This window comes from Cryptomeria japonica, chromosome 5, assembly GCF_030272615.1.
Source record: "Cryptomeria japonica chromosome 5, Sugi_1.0, whole genome shotgun sequence".
In the NCBI taxonomy this organism is placed as follows: domain Eukaryota; kingdom Viridiplantae; phylum Streptophyta; class Pinopsida; order Cupressales; family Cupressaceae; genus Cryptomeria; species Cryptomeria japonica.
Genome location: NC_081409.1, coordinates 91,536,056 through 91,559,118, shown reverse-complemented (window position 1 = coordinate 91,559,118; position 23,063 = coordinate 91,536,056). Strand labels below are relative to the sequence as shown.

General features: G+C 33.1%; 1 protein-coding gene across 1 annotated transcript; it reads left to right on the top strand.

Moving 5' to 3' along the window:
* The first annotated feature begins 11,880 nt into the window (after positions 1-11,880).
* On the top strand, positions 11,881-13,144 carry LOC131056557 (uncharacterized). Its single transcript, XM_057990870.2, has 2 exons — positions 11,881-12,130; positions 12,446-13,144. The coding sequence occupies exons 1-2, from the start codon at positions 12,035-12,037 to the stop codon at positions 12,911-12,913; spliced, it is 564 nt and encodes a 187-aa protein (XP_057846853.2). The 5' UTR covers positions 11,881-12,034; the 3' UTR covers positions 12,914-13,144.
* The last annotated feature ends 9,919 nt before the right edge of the window (positions 13,145-23,063 follow it).

Here is a 23,063-nt window from a genome sequence, read left to right as displayed (position 1 = left end):
AGACATTGTTTGTTTGTATTGCATACTCTCTATGTATTTATCACCCTTTAATACTTTCCTCTGATTTTCTCCAGTTGCTCTCTTCTAGGCAGCTGATGAGCTTGTTTCCATGTCATTCAAGATAATGCCTGCTTGCTTTCTTTTACAAAATTTACTTGCACATGACTCTTCAGCTTGTATGTTCTACTTCCATACAGATATAAATTTTAATTCATGCTCAGATAATAATTAAATAAAATAAGCATTTGTAAAGAAAAAGATTTAGTCATTCGATGTTACATATTATCTGACGGAAAGATCCTAGACAATTCTTGGAGAAAGGAAACATCATTGATAAACTTTTTTGCAAATAACACTGAATCAAATAAATTAAAAAAGTTTCATGTAATTCTTAAAAGTAGAACTCCTACAATGCTTTCATGCACCGATGGTAAAGCTGTCTGACCCACACCATTATCCATAATAGAACAAATCAATATAATATGCTATTATAAAGAATATATACAAAATTATGAAAGAACATTAAATTACCATTACAAACCCATAAACCATTAAATAGTGAAAATAGATATAAATTTGTAAATGTCTCCCTATGAACACCACAAGCATAACCAAAACAAAAAAAAAAATTTACCCACAAAAACTAAGTAGCTAGTGAGTTGCAAGTCTGCAACATCTCTCAGATGATCGAACCGTTTCTTAATTTGGTTCTTCTGATTAGTCAATTGATTTAGTTGCATGTACAAGTTTTCTATTTGAAGCCTTCCGTTTCCCTATATTTGAGACTTAATAAAATTCTTGTGAGTAGAATGGTGAAGTTTATCACCCAAATAAATCATATGCAAGGGAGACAATCACTTAAGGTCCATCTGATCTTGAGACATTGATGCCCACTTTAGCATGTCACATCCTAAATTGACAAGACTTGTGATTGGGACCCAAAATATGACCCCTCATTTCTTGTGTGAGGATTCAAGAAAGATTCATCAAGGTATCATGTTCAATTTTAAGCATTTTTAGATTAGATCTAAAGGGATCATTTTAAAGAGGGAGGAAGAGATCTTTTCATAAAGATGTCTACCTCCAAAAATAGAGGAGATATTTAATAAAGATATCATATTTTAAATTAAGAAATGGGTAGGAGATTAAGAATACAAACCTTCCATATTGCACACTTCAAGGTATATTCAAACCTATTTTACCTAGGAAAGCCCCCATCAACAAACCTATTTTCGTCATTTTGTGTGTAGCAAATTGATTCATTAGTTACATGTGAAGAATTTGGCAAAGTAAATGATGACAATAAAACTCAAATTTTATTTGTCTTGAAATCCTTTTATCCTGATGGTATTAAATTAAAGTTCTTTCTCTATTTTCTAGTGATCTCTGGAGTAGAGGTTGCTTTGCATCGACCTAGGATACATTTAACTTGTGTTGCTTAGTGGAAATATGTGTCATAGGTTGATGCAATGCAACCTCTACTCCACCAATACTAGATATAAGAGAAAGTACTTTAATTTAATGCCATCAGGATAAAATGCTTTCAAGTCATTGCTAAAATCAGTTTAAAGTGTATTCATTTAGGGACCTTTCATTAAATATTCTCAACTTACACATCATAAAAGGATCTTAAAATATTCATTGTTTATAATGATAAGAATTTGGTTGTTCCATACACCTTCCTTTACTATTTTAAAAATATCATCGACCAAAATATTGTCCAGCAGTAGTATGGAGTGCATTTCATCTATTTTATGCCCAAATATTTCATCACACCACTTTCTTTTCAAAGGCAACTGATTGATTGCCCTGTTTGGGTAATGCATTCCAGATAGATATAGTTGCATACCATTTATCTGTCTTGAAAGCCTTTTATCCTAATGGCATTAAATTAAAGTTCTTTCTCTATTTTTTGGTGATCTCTGGAGCAGAGGTTGCTTTGCATCGACCTGGGATACATTTAACGTGTGTTGTATATGCGAAAATATGTATCATAGGTCGATGCAATGCAACCTCTGCTCCACCAATACCAGATAGAAGAGAAAGTACTTTAATTTAAAGTCATTGGGATAAAATGCTTTCAAGACATATATTAGGTATAAAAGGAAGCCTACCTTGTCATTTGAAGGGGTTTACCTATAATTCAAGTGATCTCTTAATTATAAAATCAATTCAATTCCAAGTGAACATGCAATAAGGCATTCATCAAGAATTGAAGGAGAATTCAAGTTAAAGCACACCATTCTGCATGACATCCTAAAACCTTGTGTGAGGATTCAAGAAAGATTCATCAAGGTATCATGTTCAATTTTAAGCATTTTTAGATTAGATGTAAAGGGATCATTTTAAAGAGGGAGGAAGATATCTTTTCGTAAATATGTCTACCTCCAAAAATAAAGGAGATATTTAATAAGATATCATCTTTTAACTTAAGAAATGGGCATGAGTGCATTGGTTTTAATGTAAACCAATACCAATCAGTATTCTGTGCTATGAGATTTACAACCGATGATTATCGGTAGTTAAGCATTGATTGAACTTTTCAAGTATGGTTGAATATATACAAATTTAAGAATGACCATCGATCAAATGAAGGAACAATAGCTTGAAGTCTTCATCATAGTTTATCGATAGGATAGATGATTGAATGAGAGGCTTCATTTATCTCTCATTCAATCATTTATCGACTTATCGAGGCTATCATGCATTAACAAGATAGAGGGACCTTATATCAATTAAGGAAGGCATGAGAGTGATATATGTATTAGTGTAATTATTATACTTTTTGAATATTTATCCTTGGTTACATTCAGATCAAATTACAAGTTACATTCAATATAGGACCACAAGTTACATCACCCAATTAGGGTCAGACCAAATTACAAGTTACATTTATAGGGTCTGTCCTATTCAAGCTAGCTACTATTTCAACACATTCTAACACATGTATCTATTTCTATGCAATAATTAGTAGTAGCTACATAGACTAGCATGGTACCCAAGTTCTTTTCTAATAGTGCCCTTCATATGCAATTCTTTCAAGATTATTTAGTTGTATCTACCTTCTTAGGTTATGCAAATGGAGATTAGATTAGGTTATGTATCTACTTTCTTGCTCTGTAATTCTCATTGTGTTTAATAAATTTTTATCCCTTTGGTGAAAAAAAGGAGGTTGATGATAAATATCTACGTTGTCTATTAGTTGATTCCCATTACAATAAGTGGTTAATGATGATACAAAGTAACACTAACATGAAACTTTGATGACAATCTAATACACATCACTGTTGAACTTACCCCTGTCATATAACCCTATGTTGGCTAGGCCCCACAATAATTAGACGATCCTAATTACTAATGTTCTAAACCTTGCATTGACTATCACAATTTCACAGTGAGTTGAGTTAATTAGTCCATTAGCAAGATTGGGAAAGAGTTTGGTATTGAGTTAGGTGTTGGTGGAAGGTTTAAGGAGGTAGACTATCATCATAATTAATGTTAGAGTGTGTTGTGTGAAGAAGAATGGCAATGAAAGTAGTGACTGTCCTAAGTGCTTGAGACTGTCATAAAAAGTGAGTGTTGCAGTAGTGAATCTTCCTTTGACCTTTGTGTGTTTGGGAGGGTAAAGACCCATGGTGGTATATGTTGAGTGGTTGGGAGGGTAAAGACCCACATATCAACTATCTACTTTGACATCCTAGGATGGTGTCCACCTACTCTAAAACCTTGTGGGCACTCTTTGTTTGATACTAACATATACATAACATGTGCCTCTCATATAACCCCATGTTGGCTAGGCCCCACCATAATTAGAAGATCCTAACTACTAAAAACACTAGATTCTCCCCTAAAAGGTTGTTGAGTCATAGAAGGCCTAGCTTGATAGCCCTATAGTCTCTCATACCTAAAACATCCTTGTGTCGATGATGGTCACATGTGACTACCCTATGGCCCCTACTATGCTCTAGACCTTTGTCCCTAATATTGATACTATTGGGTTTTTCTTTGTAAATCATATAGTAAGTCTAAATTATCCTTTGAAGGATGGGGAGGCCTATGGACACTTTAGTCCCTTTAGCAAGGTTACAAACTTCTCTCATGCCTCTTGTGTCCTCCCATGTACCTCCTTTTCCATAAGAGACTTTGCCATAGCAATCCTAAAGTCATTTGGATTGGCCATGTGTAGGAAAACTAAAATTTTGGGCTTTCCACCCCTAATGAAATAATTGATAAGTAACTTGTCTTGAATGTAATCTACAAACTACAAGAACTCCAAAAACTAACTCTCATGTTGAGCCACTAAGAAACCTTATTATGTAAATTGTGAAACTCATCTATGCATCTCTGTCAAAAATATTTTGAAACAGAACACACTTTGAAGCACTCCAAAATGGTATTTGGAGAGGGTTTCCAATGTGAGTTGGTGCATTTTATCCTCCTAGTACCACAAGGTGGAATCAAGTCCTCTCAAAAATTGTATTGAAAATTATTCCTTTAGGTTGCTCACATGTAGATGCAACCCAAAGCATAAGTCCAAGCTAAGTAACCAAGACTTATCCTCAACCCCATTTGTGGATCTTAAAAATGTAGAGGATTGGAGATGAAGCAACTCTCGAATATGATCCTTTGGCTCATGATATGTGCTTTCTATAGTCTATAGCTCTTGTATTTATGCATGATGAGGCTAGGTAATGTATATTGATCAATATTCTATCTCCTCTATGTGTATTTTCCAAATTCAAGGCGAACTCCTAATAAGCTCCCAAGATGCAAGTATATGCTCCTCTATTACAAGTGGACCCTCATGGCTTGTAAGATTTGTGGTCCATACTCGGGCTACTCATCTTGGTGAAAAATCTCAAAGTGATATGACCCTTCCTTTCATTTCCTACACCCTATTTTCTAACCCACACTTCATAACCTTTACCTCAATTCCTATCATTATTACCTTACATCACCTTTCATATCCCCTATCTTAACCTCCTCAACTTTCCTACATCCTATCCTAAACCTTAACCTCATGCACACTTACTTTTACTTCACCTACCTAACCCCTTTCCATCCTTCACATCCTTTTATCTCCCTCCATTCACTTTCCTACCTTCCAAACCCCTAACATATCCTAACATACTCTTTCACCATTACATCCTTCATCACTTACCTCCCTATCTTATCCTAACCCACACCTCATAACCTTATACCTCTCAGCTTCCATTTTATACCACCTTCCTAACGATACACTTATGCTCCCTTCCAAAACACCGACAAAAAATAGCACTCGATCACTACACAGTGATCTCACAGTTCTGCAGCAGGGATTTTCTATCACAACCATATATACCAGCATCCATGATAAGGATATAGTTTACATAATGGCACTCAATCACGTAGGTTTAGGTCATCCCTGTCCTTAACTAGGATATATTTTAAATATGGAAAGTAGTGTTAATATGTTTCAGGCACTCAATCACGTAGGTTTCTATAATTAATATGTTAATATGTTAATATAGTAGTGTTAAGTAGTGTTTAATTAATACATGATTGTAAGATTGTTCAACGGGTTAGGTCTTGTAAGAAATTCTTCTTTTAAATCAATCATATCATATTACAGAAACCTCTCACCATCTCTGCTATTGGCAATTAATCTAATAAATCTATAATAAACTTTGAATCTAAATATTTGAATATGTATAACAATGAATTTTCTAATTATACCCTACCTTTTTTCTTCAACTGGATCTTGTAATGCCCAATCTAGAGTGAAACAATGATAATTGAAATGGCCGCCTTGACAAACACATTCCTGCAGCAATTAAACTGACACAGGGAACCTATGTTCGCCTCCCTCCTTCGTGTTCATCGGGGGATGGCCCAACAATAACTTCTCGACTTACTAGACCCCCGCCCGTGACTTTTTGAGCGTGTAATTGATCAGGACTCTTTCGTCAGAATTGGCATGGGAGGAACCACTTCATTCCATGGCTAGAGCATTTGTGGCATAAAGGTCCTACTAGGAACCAACCATTTGACTCGATTCGGTTTTTTCCATCATAGTGTCGAAGCATCCATCCAAAAGCGAGATGTGGGCAAGGAACACAATACATTATGATAAGAAGCTATCTCCTTCAGACATTCAAGTGGTGACTACAATTAGGAGGTCGAGCCCTGACGTCGTGTGAATTAGATTTATTCTTTCTCCCCGGTCGATCGAGCCCATAAACAACTTGATCTGATCTCTTTGTCCCACGGTCATCCAATTAGTGCATAAATGACCTATCCCTTTTCATACAAGAAAGAGCACTTGACTTGATCTCTTTGTTCAGTTGAGCGCATCGGTATATCGATCAAATGCATCCCGATCGGGCCATACACTAGTAGTATAGCTAGGATAGTTGGTATTTTGTAATGGCAGAGGCGGGACGAAGAGGTGGGATTTTGTAATGGTAGAGGCAAGATGAAGAGGTGGGATTTTGTAATGGTAGAGGTCGATGGGAGGAAGAGGCAGGATTTATGAAATGACCTGGTCTTTTCTTGTTTTTTTGAAGTAATGCCCGTGGTCATCGGAATTTCGACGAACGCGGGCACTTTTTCTAAAAAAACACAAATGTCATTGCCAATTCCTTCTTCGTTGAAACCAAATGTTGCATTTTGTTAGAATTTCAATGAAAGCGGGCATTTTTTCAAAAAAAAAATCAAATTTGATCACAATATACCTTGTTCGTCGGAACCTCCATTGGAATTTTAGGCCAAATGTATTAGTGAATTATGAGAGATTCCATGGATTCCTACATGGGTACCTCACGAGGCCTTGTATTCATGACCTATCAATTTATGCATTCATCATTAGGGTTTTACCTTCACGTTAAGTTATTCCTAAGTGGGGGAGTTCAATTAATTAGGATAATCACCCAATTAATTATTTACTTAGGTACTTTAATATTTTATACACTTAACCTAAAGTTAGAAGTGTTTTATCTTTTATTAGACTAGGTTACTAAAATATAATATTATCTCATTGAATATGATATGGACACTTGTCATCACCTAATTTACTCTTCCTCTATAGTTTAGATCTATAGTTGCATTATCCTTTCTATAAAGATTCTTCTTTCTTTGTAATCAGTTAATCTTTAGTGCTTCAATACAATTCCCAAGTTGTTGCACAAATCTATCTTACTCAATCTCTTTAGGTTTGATAGGCATTTTGGTTGTAGGTGATTTCATGGAGCTATAGGGTTAGCTATTAACTCTAATGAAATCCTCCTAAAACTTAATCGATTTACTAGTCCCAAGTTTCCGCTTCATTCCTTACTTGATGATAAACCCAATATTTAAAAATTTCTTCCAAATATTATAGCTCATAGGAAGATCCATATCACCCAACACCTCCATGAAATTTCTATAGTCTGCTAAATATGTGTTCTTCATAATAGTCATCCATTCATTTTTTCTTATAAATTATCTTTAGATATTTTTATGCTACAAAAGTATATCAAATTCTTATATTTTTCTAATGCCTATACCAACCAATTTTTTAAGTTTGCACACTTGATCCCAATCCAAGAAAGGATTTTATTCCTTTTCTCACAAATAACCTAAAGGATTTTTTTTGAATTTCACTCAACTTTTCTACATATTTTTTGGGAACTTTAAAGAGACTCAAGATATACGAGCTTGTTCTTAAGAATGGCTTTGATAAGTTGGATCTTGCTAGCCTCCCTTGATCGATAACAACTTTTTCAATTTTTCCTTCCACGGACGAAGGAATATCTATGAACAAGGACTGCCCCAAATTTCAAAGTTCTATTTTCAATACTCTATCTTGCATACTATGACTTTAGAAAAACACAACAGAAGGGCCTTTTTGAAGCATTCTATAGAATGATAAATACTCAATTTTTTTCCCATACATTTGTTATCCAGTCATCAATAAAACATTTTTTAAGGAAACAGATTGAAATCGTAGTGGAAAAAAAAAGAAAATAGCAAATACATTTTAACCTAGATTCTTTAGCCTCAATAGAATTCAACATTTTTGAGTTGGGAGGAACTAAGAGAACCCTGGTAGAGGAGGGGGCCTTACCACTTTCTCAATCTTCGAAGTCTCCAGTTTGGAGGAAAACTCCTTCTACTCCAGCTACCTTGGTCCCCAATATTGGTTCATCTTCAACGACTTGAAATGCAATTGAAGGGAGGAGCAGTCGTCTGACACCATCTTGTCTGAGCACCTGCTTCTATGAAGGCTTCACCGCTTCTGAGTCTGTGGATGGAATGTCAACAGGAACCTCATCATCCTTAGTCTCTTCCAATTCAATGTTCCCATTGCTCGGTCTCCATCTACTACAACCCTGTACGAGGGAGGGACAGACTAATCTATGGGTATTAATGACTCCCCACCGCCACACCTCACACTCGAGATAGGAATAAAGAGAACAAAATTAATAAACAATGAAATACAATTTCAAACACATAGGTGGGACCAAGAATATAGGATCGAAGAAAATATCAATTCATTCAAATCAACTTGAAAACCAGTTCTAACCAAATTCAAGAACATCACACAATTATAGACAAAGATTTAAACAAAATCAAGAAACGAAGAGGACAAAGAGCACCAAAAATGATGAAAAAAACCAATCTTAGATCCCTGAGGTATTACGGAAGCACTCAGAGGTGAAGAAGGAAGATGGTCATTCACCTCCTAGAGAGCTCCTCCACTCACAGCACTAGCTTAATTTCAACTTTAATATAGTTAAAAAAGGAAACAATGATTATAATATGGTCATTTAGATTTAGTAAAATCTTATCCAAACTTTATAAGACTATTATTTGACCCCTTTTTTTTTTTAATAATAATGTATCTTTAGAACCCTTTCGTATTAACTTAGAATAATATGTATATTATAATTGAAACAAAATTTATAGGGGGAGTTTATCATTAGAATTAGTGTTCACATGGTTTGGGCATTCCTATGTATAAGCAATTCGAAATGAAATATTTTTATAAGATGATATGTATGTTATAGATCAATTATGTTTCTTATGTTGAGGATATAATGTATGAGATGGTGATTAAAATTAGTTTTGCATCAAATGTAAGTGTATGTAGTGCCCTTGGATGTTAAAATAAATACAACGAGATACAAAATGTAACAAAATTTAGGTTTATAAGATTCTTGGTGAAAAAAAAAGGTATTTTAATTATACTAGTATATGCAAAGGGGTTTTAGAAACATAAAATTAAAGGGTAAAAATGAAATTAAGGGTGCTTATTAGTACCATACAAATGCATGTGACATGCCATTCATTTATAAAATGAATAACTCAAAGCAAATAAAAAACTAAATTTTATGTACAAAAAATGAAGTTTGAGGATTTTTTTTTTTTCATAATAGCAACAACTTGCTGTATGGACAAAGCCTTCACATGTGAGGTAGTAGTCCTCACATCAAGAATCCATTTATTGATGATTTAAACTATTTTTTAAGTAGTCCTAAGATGCTATTGAGTATGTCAATCTTAATAACAACAAATTCAAATTCATAATTGAATCCAAAAGAAAAACTATTCATAAACATAAAAAAAATCGACAACATAATAAAACTCTATGAAAAAAAGAAAAAGAAAAGGATAAAAGAAAAGAGGAGAGGAGAGGTGGGGATGTGGAAAATAAGGAAAAGAGGAATCGAAACATTAGCGTCAACAATGTCCTACACCTTGTAAATTATGGAGGATAATCGTGTCGTAACCTTACAAAATTAACTCATGCCTCACCGGGTGAGACAATTTACATATGTAACATGCACACATAAACGACGTACATAATTTCTTAGGGCTGCACGTAATTTAATGTGTATTAATTTCCAGTTGCTTTGATCTAGGGTAGCTTCTTAAATGCCATCCTTCTGTACATATGAAGAGGGTCAAATAATTGTTGCTACTATTTCCACATTTCGCTTTAGCTTTGGAGGAATCCAATAATGCTGTCTACTATTTTTGTGAAAACAGGCTACTTTTGTTACTTTAGGTTGGTGAAATTATAATTTTAAAATTAGCTGCAAGCTGGTAAAGCTGTCACAGAATGACAGTAACAATGGAGATGTAGACGTATAAAAATGACCATATTCCTAAAATGAATATTTTATGTTCATTTTCCTATTTAATTAAATCCAATTTAATTAAATTATCCACATTCTTCTATTTAATTAAGTAAATCACTTGATTAAATTCACTATACTCATTTAATGAATAAATCATTTTATTCAATTAAATCCCCCTAGCCACTTTTAATTAAATACAAATTTAATTAAATAGTTATCCTAAATTGAATAAATCAAATTTATTTAATTCCAACCAAATTGAATGAAAATCAAAATAATTCAATTAAATCCTATTATCCCCTCATCCACTTGCAAAATTCCAAACCCCTTCCTAACCCCTTCTAGAATATTCTAACCAATTCTAATTAACCTAAACCCCCTCTAAACTTTGTCACATCCCTAAGCAAAGGGAGGTCACTTCTCAAATGGCCCAAAGTCTTGGATAACCATTGAAGGTTTTCAACCTTCAACCACCAAAAACCCTAAAGTCTTTGAAAACCATTGAAGGCTTCCAACCTTCAACCACTTAATCCACAAAGTCTCCAATAACCATTAATGGTTATTTCAAACCCTCCCACATGGTTAAAACATTTGTTTTGACTCAACCTCTATCCAACCCAAGGGTCTCATCAGGTCATTAATGCTTTGACCATGATTATCTCTTAATCATTTGCACAAAGGTTTATCCCTGGATTAGATCCTAATTCAGTGGGTAAACCTAATTTAGACTTGACCCTTAGCCTTTAGATAACCATAAGGTCTTCTCAGGCCTTTAATGCCTCCAACCTCTTCTTTCAACCCAATCTGGTGTGGACATTTGTCACTATTTTATTGGTGTCAATTGTGCACATGGATCCCCAACTTTCAAACCTGGCCCTTGATTAAACCTTTCAATCCTGACCATCCATTGCCCTGTTTATGCTATAAATAGAGCTCTCATTCCTCCATTTTTAACAATCATCTTTCAAATTTGAAGCATCACACTTATGCTCAAATTGTTTCAAGCTTTCATATCATCTTATGCTCTTCATTTAGCCTCTTTTAGATCAGAATTAATCATGAACATGCATGCTAGAGTAATTTATTTATCATTTTAGTTCAATCATAGATTAAATATAGTATGCTAGGATAATCATTCATACTAATCTTGTCATCTTATCATTTAGTTTATTACATTTTAGCATCATATCTAGCTTATAACACATCTCATACTAAGATCAGTTAAAACCTCTCTCGTTCTCATATTTGCCATCCCTAAGCCATTTTGCTCAGTAATCTGAGAGCAAAACATTGGTTTGAGGGACATTGTGAGATAGAGAACCATGGGACCCTCCTTGGGAAGCTGAGTAACGCATCGTTACTCCATAGCTTGCATCAAGAAGTCCTGTGTGTGTGTGTGGATTGATATTTATCGTAATTTTCACATTTTAAGTTTTATTAATCCATTTTTCCCACATACAGGAGACACTCGCGACTTTTCTTATCTTTCATTACAAGAATGGATAAGAACGATGTCTTTTACCACTTTATTCTAGCTTCAAGGGTCCACTCTTTACTTCTGGTCAAAATAAATTGTTCTAAACTACCATATTTCCCTTTGTAGATTTTTATATCAAGAATGAATAAAAACCAGTGTCCTTTAACACTTTATTCTTATATTAAGGACCCACTAAACACCTTTTGCTAAAATCAATGGGATTAACATTTCCATTCTTTTCTTTATAGAATTTTCGGCTTGCAAATTTGATTTTCTGTGTGCATTCTTTAAAAAAGTAGACATGGATCTCAAAAATGAAATTACTACAATAATCTGGTTGAAAATTAACTACTTCTAAAGTAAGCTTGCTTTGCCTTCTATATAACTCTTAGGCAACTCTTTGCAACACACACATTCTCTACTTCTTTCTCTCTTCGTTTCTTCAGAAGAAGTGGCCATGAAGCCTATGGCATATAAGCTTGCATTATTTGCATTCAGGGTGTTTTTTTTTCTAAATTTGGCTCCATTGCAGCCCATCCGTGCTTCCCAAAAGGTTATATTAATTTCTACTCTTGGTTTTAGTTAATTTTTTCGGTCTCTTGTAGGTCTCAACGTTTAGTCTTTCCTCAATCTATTGTAACATGCTTTTAATATTGATTTCTTTTAATGAGATGAGCAGACCATTAATCTTAAAGCTAAACTGTTTTCTAGATTCTTCTATAAACAAATTGTTCAGTGTTTTTGGGTTGTGGAGCATATATGGTATGCTTCAATGTTTTATTCTATATTATCTTAATTTTCTATATTTTCTTTAAATAGATTTACTCTATTATCAAATTTATGAATCCAAAAATGTTTAAATTTACAGGCAACGTGTTCGTATACACTGGAGGTGAAGACCAGGAACAAATTTCTTCATTTAGTTGGTAAACCAGGAATCAAAGATCCTGTTCATGTGAGGTTCCGCAACAAAAGTGGAATAGAGGTGTTCAAAAAGCATCTGAACGAGAAAACGGAGAACACATCATTTGAGCCTGGTAATATTGATCCATTCAATTTAAGTGGCCCTTGTTTGGAGGGTAAAATCTGTCTACTGGATTTTATGGTTGACGGCACAAATGAATGGCGTCCTGACTATGCCAATGTCCGTCGTGAGAATATGGAGAAACCCGACACTTTCCATTTCCAAGAAAAATTCCCCCCCAAAGTGTGGCATGGCCGTAACTACTGCGATGACGATGACATTGCAGCATCTGGTGTATCAGAAAACTATACTTTTGACAATGGCCAGGGAAATGTGAGACGGAACCGCAAAAGTCCAAGACGAGGACATTAAAAAGGTAACTTGGTAAACCATATCTGGTACGATGCATCAAGATATTAATATTATTCATATATTGATATATTGTAATAGATGTTTGGTGTGTAGCGGTTTCCAATTGTATGAGTGTGGAATATGGTCTCACTACTTTTGTCTCAATAGTAAAAGAATGTATGTAATGATCGAAATGTATTAGTGAATCAGTTATTCAACTATTAATAAAGCAATGGATGAAATAAATCTTTAGTCATGTATACAATGGTTTTATTCAGTCTTCAAACATTTTTCTTTATTATCAAAGTTTATAATTTAATATGTGTTTATAAAAATTGTGATTATAGATTATATCTTAGCATCTGGTTTATGAGTTGTTACAAAAAAAAAAAAGATGTAGTGTTATATTTTTAGGATATTGGAAAGTTTTATGCTTTTATTTTACAGGTAGTTAAACAAAGAAAGGCTAAAAGAGTCAATAATCTCATAATACCCAACAAAAAGGATTGAATTAGATTATATATCAGAGCATTTGTATTTGGCTTGACTCCATGTCAAGATGCAAGCAAATATCTAAATGTACCATATGACTGCAAATCTCAACAATACTAATATAATTCTAACTACTAATTAGGGGTCTTTGAATAATAAGGTCCTCACTCAATTATGTTGCCAAGTGTTCCAACATTGTTTTAAATGTAGAAAGACTCATGGTAATAAAGTGTAGGGTGCCAAGGACTCTTTGAACTTGAGATAGCCTCAAGGTCTTAAATTCACTAATTTAAATGCTAAGATGTCTACAATAGACCCAATAGCCATATGGATGCCATTAAAATGATTTTCATAGTCCAGTCGATATAAAAGGAGGCCAATATGTAGGTGAAGTATCTTAATTATTTTAAAGCAGTGAATAATAGTTTTCAAAGTGGGTAGTTAGGCACCAAATTAAATGGTGTTACATTCACTTGCTATCTACTCACAATAAATCTAGGTTAGTTCTCCGAGCTACCTTGCATAGCTCCTTTGGTATGTTGTTCATCTTAGGCATCCACTTTTACAAAGAACACATCTCCATTGTTGATTTTATTGGAGTTAAAGTGTCATAGGTTAGGGTTTGATGTTGTGTTATTGATAAAGAGGATTTGGGATCATTTTGTGAGGAGCTTCATTTATCTATAGTTTCTAGATGTCTATGTAGTTGACAAAAATTTATATTCTACATAATTTTAAGCAATATTTTATGCTCATAGATATATATGAACATGTTATGTAAATAGAGATAGAAAACATTATTGTTAATAATGTCCACTTTACAAATTATATAAGATAATCATGTAATAACCTTCCACAAAACAACTCTTGGATGTATATCTAACATGTACACATAATAATATAAACAAACAATGTACTCATAATTTCTAAGGAATGCTCCTAGTTCAACATGCATTAAATTCTAGTTGTTATGATGTAAAGAAGCTTCTTAAATGCTATCCTTTGGCACATATGAAAATCTTCAAAATAATTGTTGCTACTATTTCCACATTTCGTTTTTGCTATGGAAGAATCCAATAATGGTGTCTAGTAATTTTGTGCAATCAAGCTACATTTTTATTTTGATTGTTGAAATTATAATTTAAAAAGAAGTTGGAAGGTGAAGCGGTCACATATTGATTGCAAAGATGGAGACTCTCACGACATTGCCATCTTTCATTACAAGAATAGATCATGAATGATGTCTTTTACCACTTTATTCTAGCTTTAAGAGTTCACTCTTTACTTTTACTTAAAATAATTTAAACTAATCTACCATATTTCACTATATATTAAAATATAATATCCTTTTAACTCTTTATTCTTATATCAAGGGCCCACGTTACATTTTTTTTTGGTTAAAATCAATGGAACTGACACTTCCATTCTTTTCTTTATAGAATTTTCTTCCTGCAAATCAGATTTTCTATCTACCTTCTTTTAAGGGTCCACTATTTCCTTTTTGTCAAAATAAATTGGAATAAACTACCATATTTCGCTTTGTAGATTTTTATTTCAAGAGTGAATAAAAACCAATGTCCTTTAACACTCTATTCTTGTATTAAGGATTCCCTAAACAACTTTGGCTAAAATCAATGGAATTAAAACTTCCATTCTTTTCTTTATAGAATTTTCTTCTTGCAAATCAGATTTTCCGTGTGCGTTCTTAAAAAGTAGGCATGCATCTCAAAAATGAAATTACTACTTTAGTAATCTGATTAAAAATTAAATACAAGTAAGCTTGCTTTGCCTTCTATTTAACTCTTAGGCAACTCTGTGTATCTCTTGTCACATTTCTTCAGTAGAAATGGCCATGAAGCCTATGCCATTATTTGCATTCAGGGTGATTCTTTTTCTAAATTTGGCTCCACTGCAACCCATCTGTGCTTCCCAAAAGGTTATATTAATTTCTACTCTTGGCTTTTGTCTTTGCTCAATCTATTGTAACATGCTTTAGTATTGATTTCTTTTAATGAGATGAGCTGAACGTTAATCTTAAAGCTAAATTGTTTTCTAGATTCTTCTATAAACAAATTGTTCAGTGTTTTTGGGTTCTGGAGCACATATGGTATGCAGTTTTAAGATATATTTGGAACGATTTATTTATGCTTCTTTGAAGCTGCTTTTTCTGATAAGAATGTAGAAACTATGATTCTTATAATGTGGCTGCATTTCTCTCGATTTATTTTGATGATTCGTTTGCATTTTAGGCCTGTAAGCTCTCGTAAGCCATATTTTGCTCATCTATTGTGGAGTGCTTTATTACTTTACAGTTTTTCTTTATTCTCCAATCTAAAAGATGTGGAGTTTTTTTGTTATTGGTTGGATTTTACGACAACTAATTTGCTGCAGAGCTGTTTTCTCACTCTATAATAGTTCTCTTTATATTCTAAGCTATTGTTACTACAACAACTTTATGCCACAATTTTATTCTTGATTTTTAAAACTTCTTATTTGCTGCGGCTTACTTTATCAATTTACAATATTCATGTCTTTAAGTTAAAAATTCTTGAATTACGCCATCTCCATTTCCTGGGATTATATTAATTGCCTGACCTGTTTGCTATTTAAATGCAACCCATCTTTCATTTTTTTCATTGTCTCAGTTTCAATTGTTTTATTCTACATTATCTTAATTTTATATATATATATATATATCTTTCAAATAGATTTACTCTATTATCAAATTTATGAGTCCAAAGATGTTTAGACTTAGAGGCAACGTTTTCGCATACACTGGAGGTGAAGACCAGAAACAAATTCCTTCATTTAGTTGGTGAACCAGGAATCAAAGATCCTGTTCATGTGAGGTTCCGCAACAAAAGTTGAATAGAGATGTTCAAGAAGCATCTGAACGAGAGAAAGGAGAACACATCATTTAAGCCTGGCGATATTGATCCATTCAATTTAAGTCGACCTTGTTTGAAGGGTAAAATCTGTATCCTGGATTTTATAGTTGACGGCGAAAATGAATGGCATAGTCGTAACTACTGCGATGACGATGCCATTGCAGCATCTGGTGTATCAGAAAACTATACTCTTGACAATGACCAGGGAAATTTGGGACGCAATAATCCAAGATGAGGACATTAAGACAGTTTGTAAATCATGTCCTTTAAGATTTATCAGGATATTCTTTCATATATTATTAGTATATTATAATAGATGTTTGGTACTAAAGGCGGTATAGCCATTTTCAATCATTTGACTGTGTAATACGTATTCATAATTTTGTCTCAATGGTAAAAGAATGTATGTAATGACCGGAATGTATTAGTGAATCAGTTAATCTACTATTAATAAAGCAATAGACGAAGTAAATCTTTAGTCATATATATGATGGTTTTTTTCAGTCCTCAAGTTGTTTTCTTTATTGTCAAAGTTTATAATTTAATGTAAGTTTCTTATAAAAACTTATTAGAGGTTATATCTTAAACTCATGGTTTATGAGTTGTTAAGAAAAGAAAAAAATAAGATGTGATGTTATGTTTTTAGGATATTAGAGAGTTTTATGCTCTCATCTTATACGTAGTTAAACAAAGAAAGGTTCAAAGTGTCAATGATCCTATAATACCTAACACAAAGGACTGAATTACATTACATATTAGAGAGTTTACGCTGGGCTCGACTCCATGCCACCATGCAAGCAACTATCCAAGTCTACCATATGAGAGCAAAGCTCAAGAATAATAATTATGATTCCTAGCTACTCATTAGGGGTCTTCAAATAATAATCCCTTCACTCAATTATATTTCCAAGTGTCTCAACATTGATTTAAATGTAAAAAGGCTCATAATAATAAAGCCTAGGGTGTCAAGGACACTTTGAACTTAAGATAGCCTTGGAGTCTTAAATTCACTAATTTGAATGCTAAGATGTCTACAATAGACCCAATAGTCATATGGGTGTCAATAAAATGAGCTTCATAGCCCAATTGATATAAAAGGAGGCCAATTTGTATGTGAAGTATCTTAATTTTTTTTAAAAGGGTGAATAATTGTTTTCAAAGTGGGTGGTTGGGCACCAAATTAAATGGTGTTACATTCTATCTACTCATAATAAATGCAAGTTATATCTCCCAACTACCTTGCATAGCTCCTTTGGTATTTTGAGCATCTCAAGCATCCACTTTTGGAAAAAATACATCTCCATGTTTTTTTATTGGAGCTAAAGTTCAATAGGTTAGGGTTTGATGTTGTGTTGCTGATAAAGAGGTTTCTGAATCATTTTGTGAGGAGATTCATTTATCTATAGTTTTAATATGTTTTTGTGGCTACTAGAGCATTCTAGCGGATAACAAATTCTATTCTAGGTAATTTTAAATAATATATTATGTACATGGATATATATGAAGCTTTTATGTTGCATATTGTAGTTTCCTAAATTATAACCCTTTACAATTTTACACTCCTTTATGTGCCCTTACATTAGTGTATATCCTCATTTCTCTTTTCCAAGCATAATAATCACTTTGCACTGCAAAATTGATTTCATATAGTGATCTTAGTCTTTGTCCTAAGCATGAGTACACTTGTGTCACCTTTGTTTCAACCTCTTATGGGTGGACTATGATACTAGGTTCCCTTGTCCTAGTATAATAAGGTGCTCGACACTATAGTCCCCCCAGATTTGGCCCTTTTTTAAATATGTCAGTGTACAGGTTCCCATCATTTTATTCTCGATCTTGATATTTAATATGACTATTGAAGGTCAGCCTAATTTATGAAATACCTTGGGAACCCTGTATAAGAGCATCCTTCTAATTAATTTTTATATCATTATAATGTCTCATTGTCATTTCATCCCACCATATCCTACAAGATCAAGTATGATTGGCGAATTTCTTTAGATCGAAGCATTATGGAGCAACAAGTTGCAACAATCTTCATGAAAGTGTGTCTTCATGATTGATTTCTTTGTGCCTTGCCATGTTATTGTACCAACATTTGTGGGTGTTATCCAAACAACATTCCATCATCATCATCAACAACATCAAACGTGAAGTATAATATTATGAATTCAACATTCTACTTCAGAGATTTCCTTTCATTTATTTTATTGGGTGTTAATTCCAAACTTGATGTTTGACTAAGACAAACTCCTATGAATGCAACAACATTTTTTGTCTCTTGTGTGAATAGGTGATAGGTTATGAAGAGAAGGAATAGAAATCTAGAAAGTACAAATTGATACAAATTGAACAAGATTTTTAAGAACTAGAAAACACTAGACACTAACAATTGGTGATTAGTGTCCAACACTTTTGTGCTGATTTTTCAACAGATTAGTAGTGACATTATGATCCCAAAACTATTTTTGACATCTAAATCTAACACCTTAAGCACTAGGTTGTGTAGCCTTACAGTTCGACACTTTATGAGCTTAATTTTTAGGCCTAGATTCTTCTCTGCTTCCCATTTCTATATCTATGTGTAGTGCTTGCATTTCTATTTCAAACTCTTTGTTCATGCTAATTAATTCTTATTTTGCATCATTAACCCTAGTTCTCACATCATTTGTAATACCAATTTCAACTCAACTAAAATAGGTGAATATTCAATAGTTCTCAACTCTTTTTGATAGATTTGAAGTAGGGCCTATTGAAGTTAAAACTCCTTAATGTATTGAGGAGGTAAATGTTTTTTATTCCTAATTTACATAATTAGACTAGTGGATCCCATTCAGACCATATTAAGAAATTTGGCAAACCTAACACTTCTAACACTTTGCATATTTTTGATTGGGTATTTTCAAATCTGATTTTTCACTATGGAATTAAATACAAAATATGGCTAGTTTTCATTTTCACATGTGATCACATTTTTTATCAGTTGTATTAATCAAAACCATGTGCTACATGATGGCTTCTTCTACTTCATGTTGTTTGCATTCATCCATAGCACTCTAATGTATTTCATTATGAGGATTTCAAAGGTGTTTCCTACATTCACTTCATTTCTTAAAGATTTCATACATGTTTCATGTTGTTATATGGTAGTATTTTTAACTAAGTTTATAGAATGTTTTGATTTTGTTAAATCTTTAGTAGATGTTTCAAGTGGTACCTTTGATAATCATCCTAGAGATGATATTAAAATAAATCATACTTGTATATCTCCTAGAATATCCCTTATTCATGATAAAATAGTTGATACTTTAATCATTGATCTCTCCAATAGTGATGCAACATTAAAGAGTAATGATGAATTGGTGCAAGAACACCTAGAGTTTAGTTGCTATGTCGATTAGATGTTTGAGTCTTAGGAGTTAGGGGTCATATCATTTTGATTCATTAAGGTCTATGGAGACCATTTGTAATGTCATTTCATGTGTTTTGGTCTATATGTCAAATCGGGAGTCACCATTTGCAAGTCTATAAAGTTGTTCAAAGTTGTCACTCGGTACTCATTGAGATAGTTATCTCGATAAAGTATCATTGCTATAAAAAAAATTGTCAATTTTGTCATCGAGATAGTTATCTCGATGAGGTGTTGTTGTTGTAAAAGAAATGTCAAGTTTGTCATCGGGATAGTTATCCCAATAAAAGTGTCATCAAGATAGTTTCCTCTATTGGGATTGGAAAATATTGTTTAGCTGATTGTGGCAGGTTATGTCGATAGTTATCCAATTGTCTTGTTTGGTATATCTATGCTGAAATAGGGACATCGGGGTAAACTTTATCAGAATTGCACAAAAAGGTTACCCTACCTATATTAGTTATTTTCATGGGTGATAAAGACTTCGGTTTGGGATTGCTATCCCGATGTCAATGTCCAGTATTGTTTTGTCAGTTCAGAATTATTATTCCAATATCTGTGTTTAAATTTGATTTTTTAAATGTGGAAGTCAAATAGTCGTGGAACCCAAGGGTCCATTGTGACTAAGGGAATGCATAAATTTGGTATAAATTGTATAGCAACAGTAGGAAACCAATTTAGAAGGGTGTATTTTTGAGAATTTGAATTTTTGAGTTTGATTTTGTAACATAGTTTCCTAAATTTTGCAATCACTGCCATTGTATTGAAGGTTCAATTTTCTGCAATTCCTCTATTTCCTGTACATATATGTTTTTGTATGGATTTAATTTGATTGGACAATTGACAACTAGGGTTTTAACCACATTTCAACAATTCTCCATCTCGGTAGTGCATCATGAATCTCCATCTCACAAGGATACTTTGGTGCAAGAGGAAAATCTAATAATATTCATCATAACACTTATACAACTTTAGATCCTTCTTCTACTCCAATAACTTATCTTAGCCATCAACATGTTTTAAGACAGGATGGTGTTATGCATTTCCTTCATGATATTTCACCTAACATAACATTGAGTTGAAATAAAGATTTAAATGTTGAGAACACTTAATCCTAACCTAACAATTTGGACATGAATAATGGTGATATAAATAAGAATCTTTCTACAATAATCCATCCCCCCTTCATCTATTCATCTCTTTGGACCTTCAAAGTACACTTACACAACAAATTTCAATGAGGTCTATAATGAAACCCCTCCTTGATAATTGCAAAGACATTTTTGAGATTGTCCATGACATGATTTCTAACCAAGGATATAATAGACAAGGTCTTGGAAAGATGGAACAAGTAATCAAAGTCCCTATAGAACCTCCTTTATAACGCATAATGGAAGGTGCAGTATTCCCCCTCCCCCCCTTCCTTATCAATTCTTTCGCTAGAACCTAGTCCTCCTATTCCAAAAGAAGCACATCTTGTCTATGTTGATACTCATTTTAACCTAACAAAGATAGTCTTTCGGAGGCTTAAACATGACAAAAATATTATTTTTCTATCCATGAAATTCAGAAAAAGACTCTAAGAAAAATTATGGTAGTGTATTTTTAATCTTTTATCATAGTTATTCTCATTCTATTGTTGATTGTAGATATTTTAAAGAATTTTTTCAACCATTGTATGATAAGGACCTTATTTATATTACACTTGATGATCTTTTTCTAAATCCAAATTTATGGTGGTACAATTTCATGTGCAATCATTCTTGGATAGCAACATAATAGTCTTGAACTATTGTTGTCTCCACACTTGGGAGAAAAGAATATTTTTCAATTTGTTTTTATCCTTCTTTTATAAGGATTCACTTTTCCCTTGTTGAGCTACATCTAAATTATAATGATATCTTTCTTGCATAGAATTGTTTGTCCTTTATTTGGATTCTAGTCTTTCTTGGAGGTCTATATTTTTTGTGAGGACCTATTCCCTTCTTGGGAAATAGATTTTTTTTATAAATGATCTCGCCTTTGTGTCAAAATTATGCAATCCTTATTTAAAAATCCTCTTTCCTATAAATACAAAAGAAGATTATTCTAGGACTCCTTTGCCCCCTTGGTTGAAGATGTTATTTTTGTCAAAGATATCCTCTTGGTATAGATATATTTGGGACAAAGATCTCTTCCTCATTCCTTGTTAATCATGTACCTCTCAAAAGGATCAATATAAACTTGTTGCCAAATATCTCTTTTGCAACTACCTCTTCCCGACTTAAAAGAATTATGCCCTATTTTTGGCTTGAAATGTATGCATATTGTTTCTTAAAAGATATCTCCTTGCTGATGAAGGTGCTTATTCATGTTGTATTTTCTTTCTACCTTAAGATATCAACATACGGCTATGTTGACATCTTAAGGGGAATTTATGTGAGGCCTCCTTATTTCTTGTGTTGGTGTCACTTTAGCATCCATATTGCAGTTACATTTGTGGATTTACTTACAAAATTTTTTGTTGGTTATCTTTGTCTTGGTGTCATTGTGGAACCCATTTTGAAATAGGATTTTGTTACAAATAATAAGTTTTCTTTCATTATCCTTGTCTTCATGTCATTGAAACACCCATTTTGTAGTAGGATTTCCTTGCAAAGAGTAGGTTTTGTTTGGTTATCCTTGTCTTGGTGTCATTGCAACACTCATTTTGAAATAAGTTTCCTTGCATACAATGAGTTTTGTTTGGTAATATTTATTTTCTAGGATGATTCAAGTATCATAATGTACCTTGTAAGACTGATTTAACACTCTTTCTTTTTCATACGAATCACACAACATAACACACTTTGATGTCTAATAAAATTCATTCTTCTCCATGGATCACCTAGGATAACACAACTTGCTAGCCAGTGGAACCCATATTCCTTTAGAGTCCCTCTTTTCCTATGAACTCATAGTATTACATACATTGAAATTTGTTGGATCATGGTTTCTTGTCTCATTATTTGATGCATGCTACTTCTCTTTCCATAAGGCCACTTTTTCTCTTCCAATAGCATCCTAAGAATGATATTTTTGATTCATACATTTTTATTATCCAAGTCTCTTCAATTAGTTGACTTGCAACCTTTGTGTTTTAGTATTAATCTCTTTTGTGTATCTTTTATTTTTTTATTTTTTCTCTTTCTCCTTTTTCTTTGTATTTGTTTTGTTTTGTGCTTCCTTCCTTTTATGTGATTGTGTGAATTAAGATTGTAAGCTTGGGGGCTTGTTCTCTCATAGCTTTTTACATCTTATCTTTTGTAATCTTTCTCTCTCTCTTTCTTCTCCTTTACTGTCAGTATGAGCATAAGTTCATACTCTCACTAAAGTGGGGGCTAAATGTAGTGTCATAAATTGC